This window comes from Cynoglossus semilaevis, chromosome 1 (genome assembly GCF_000523025.1).
Source record: "Cynoglossus semilaevis isolate Cse_v1.0 chromosome 1, Cse_v1.0, whole genome shotgun sequence".
NCBI classification, from domain to species: Eukaryota; Metazoa; Chordata; class Actinopteri; order Pleuronectiformes; family Cynoglossidae; genus Cynoglossus; species Cynoglossus semilaevis.
In genome coordinates this window covers 1,317,825-1,320,613 of record NC_024307.1, presented here as the reverse complement: position 1 = coordinate 1,320,613, position 2,789 = coordinate 1,317,825, and the positions used below count along the sequence as shown (strand labels likewise).

Genomic DNA, 2,789 nt, shown 5'->3' with positions numbered 1-2,789 from the left:
CTGTACTGTAGTGTACTGTGCTGTACTGTAGTGTACTGTGCTGTACTGTAGTGTACTGTGCTGTACTGTAGTGTACTGTGCTGTACTCCATTATCTCCTCTCCAGTACGTCCATCGGTTCAGTACTACTGTCTACTCTTCCTCTTTGCAACATTTACTTAACGGTGTACTGTGTGCCACCTGCTGTACACCATGAATACTACACCGTGTACTTACGCTGCAGTCACATGTGGTGCAGGAGTCTTTTTTCCAGCGTTCTCCGTCCGTCCGGTCGTGTCCCTCACTGTCAGTGCAGTCCGTTTTGCTCAGACGGGCTTCAAGTCTTTTAATCTGCAGCAACAGAACGACAGGGACGACACTCAGGGTCGGAGGTCAAACTGCTAGGACCACAAGCATCAACCTTTATGGTTTGTTTTTAACGATTCAATATTAGGGATGTCCGATATTAACTTTGTGCCGATGTTCCGAAATTGTCCAAACACTAAATGTCCGATTCCGATATAGCGGCGGAGTGGTGCCCTGGTGGTTAAAGAAGTTAGGTGCAGCCTGCTCACTAAGGTGACGGTTTTAAAACTGTGTTTCTGAATCATTTTCTGCCATGCCCCCCCTAGTGGACAGAAGTGTTTTCATCACCGGCCAGCCCATATTATCGGACATCCCAATTCAATATGTTTTTAAAAACAGACATAATAGCTGTCTGTTGTGGGGGGGTCGGAGGGTGGGGTGCTTTCGTAAACTTGGGATGGTCTTCTGCATATCTGAGACAAAATCCTGGAAGTCGTTTACCGAGGGTTCAGTGCTTTTCTTAGAGGTCAGAGTGACATTGACTGGACTGGAGGGTTGGTCCACTGGGCTGCTGCAGACACACACACACACACACACACACACACACTCTGTGTTAAATACTGTATGATCACATGCTGCTACAGCAGCTCAAGAAGAGTGGGACTGTTACCTGTCCTGGACGCTGCCGTCAGGTTTGTCCTCCTGGTAGCTGTGATCAGCTGATCTGCGTCCTCTGAAGTGGTAGGACAGAGCGTTGAACTGACCTTTGGTTCTGCAGTCTGGTGGGACAAACATAACAATGAAAAGATGAATGTTCTCCGTTTGAAGGTGTGGTCTGTCCCCGCGGTGACCCCGCGGTGACCCCGCGGTGACCCCGCGGTGACCTTAAGACAGTCGACGTCAAAGAAGAGAACCACGTCTAGTGTTTAGATGAGAATGGTTCTGTCCAGTAAAACTGTAAACATTCAGCAGCCAATCAGAAAGAGGCTGACAACGAGAGGGTGACCTTTGACCTCAACTCTCAACTGTCTCGTGTACAGAGTAAAAACCTTTAGCTTCATGTTACCGTGTACGACGTCTCTGGAAAAACATTTGGGAAAAAAAACTAAAAACGTTCCAATAAAAACGTTGTCCACGAAGTTAAAGATAAAAAGTGACTGACAGCCGGCCCGACTGACCCCGGGTCAGCTCCAGTCTGGTCTGGAGCTGCTGAGTGAACGCCCCATAACTGTTTCAGAACACACTCCTCTGACGGTGACGTCACTGAGCCTGGAGGTCCACGACCAGCCCGCCTGATTGACATCTGGAACCGATTTGTGTAAAAAACCGATCCTGAGATGACGACATCGACTTGAATTTGAACCAAACATGAAAACATGTCGTAAACACGCCGGCTAAAAAAAAGTCACTAAACAGTAATTATTTAGTGACGAGAACGCTCTGGCCTCAGTGTGTGTGTGTGTGTGTGTGTGTGTGTGTATACATATACATGTATATATGCATGAATACATACAGTACATACGCATATGTATGTGTATATATTATATATGTGTATATTTACGCTGTGCGTGTGTAAAGTAAACTGCAGTGATGTCACTGGGCGGCGCTCACCTTCGCAGCAGTCCTGCCACATACGCAGGTCAATCTGCGGGACGTCGTCACAGCTGCCGTAGCCGTGGGGCAGCTCTGCCACTCTGAAGACGTCGGCCTGGACGCGAGTGATGTTGTCTCCGTTGTCACACAGCACCCTCGTCAAGGAGGCCTGCTTCAACTGGGTCAGCTGGGCCGGGGTGAACACACCTGGGTTTTCATACCAGAATCTGGAAAGGAAATGATTAAAAAAAAAAGTAGATAGCTGCACACTCTGAGTCTGGATCTGACGGAGATCTGATCTGTTTAGATCTGTTGCTGTATATTGGAGGGGCGAATGTGGGGGGGGTGGGGGGGATGGGGGGGCAGAACCTTCTGCTGAACTCAATCATCTCGGCAGGTTCCCATTTAATTTTGTCTTTTTTATAAACCACTGTATGAGCTGCTGCCACCTAGTGACTGGAGGATTGATTATTGCTCAAGCATTATGGTATCTCCCCCCCGCGACACCTAGAGACACAATAAATGTGTGTGAGGTCCGGTGTGTGTGTGTTGTACACTGTACCTGTCACCGTCCCGCAGACGTTTGAACTGAGCCGCCAGCAGGCACATGAGGGTGGGCCCCAGTCTGCTGCCGGGGACCAGGTCTTCAGCCATGAGGGCGGGGAACAGATCGACGTTCAGTGGAGTGCCATAAAGTCTGACAACAGGAAACAAACAGAATGTGTCATGGTTAGGGATGTCCGATAATATCGACCCCGTATTAGCATATTGTGTAACATCTGTAAGAATCGTTATCGGTATTTCCTCCGATAATGAAAACCCGATAACCCGATGCCTGGGTTGTGTTCTTTTAGGGTTTTTAGACGTTTACCACAGTTTTTTGGGGGGGGGGGGGAAACACGCTGCGAAATA

The 2,789-nt window shown here is 48.5% G+C and overlaps 1 protein-coding gene across 1 annotated transcript in view; it reads right to left on the bottom strand.

Moving 5' to 3' along the window:
* pxdn (peroxidasin) overlaps positions 1–2,789 on the bottom strand; it is a 43,029-nt gene that overhangs the window by 1,943 nt on the left and 38,297 nt on the right. Inside the window, exons 20-23 of the mRNA XM_025058329.1 lie at positions 1,896–2,104; positions 955–1,063; positions 727–855; positions 216–333 (exon numbers count right to left, since the gene is read on the bottom strand). Coding sequence (XP_024914097.1) covers positions 216–333; positions 727–855; positions 955–1,063; positions 1,896–2,104 — 565 coding nt within the window. The remainder of the gene's footprint in view (positions 1–215; positions 334–726; positions 856–954; positions 1,064–1,895; positions 2,105–2,789) is intronic.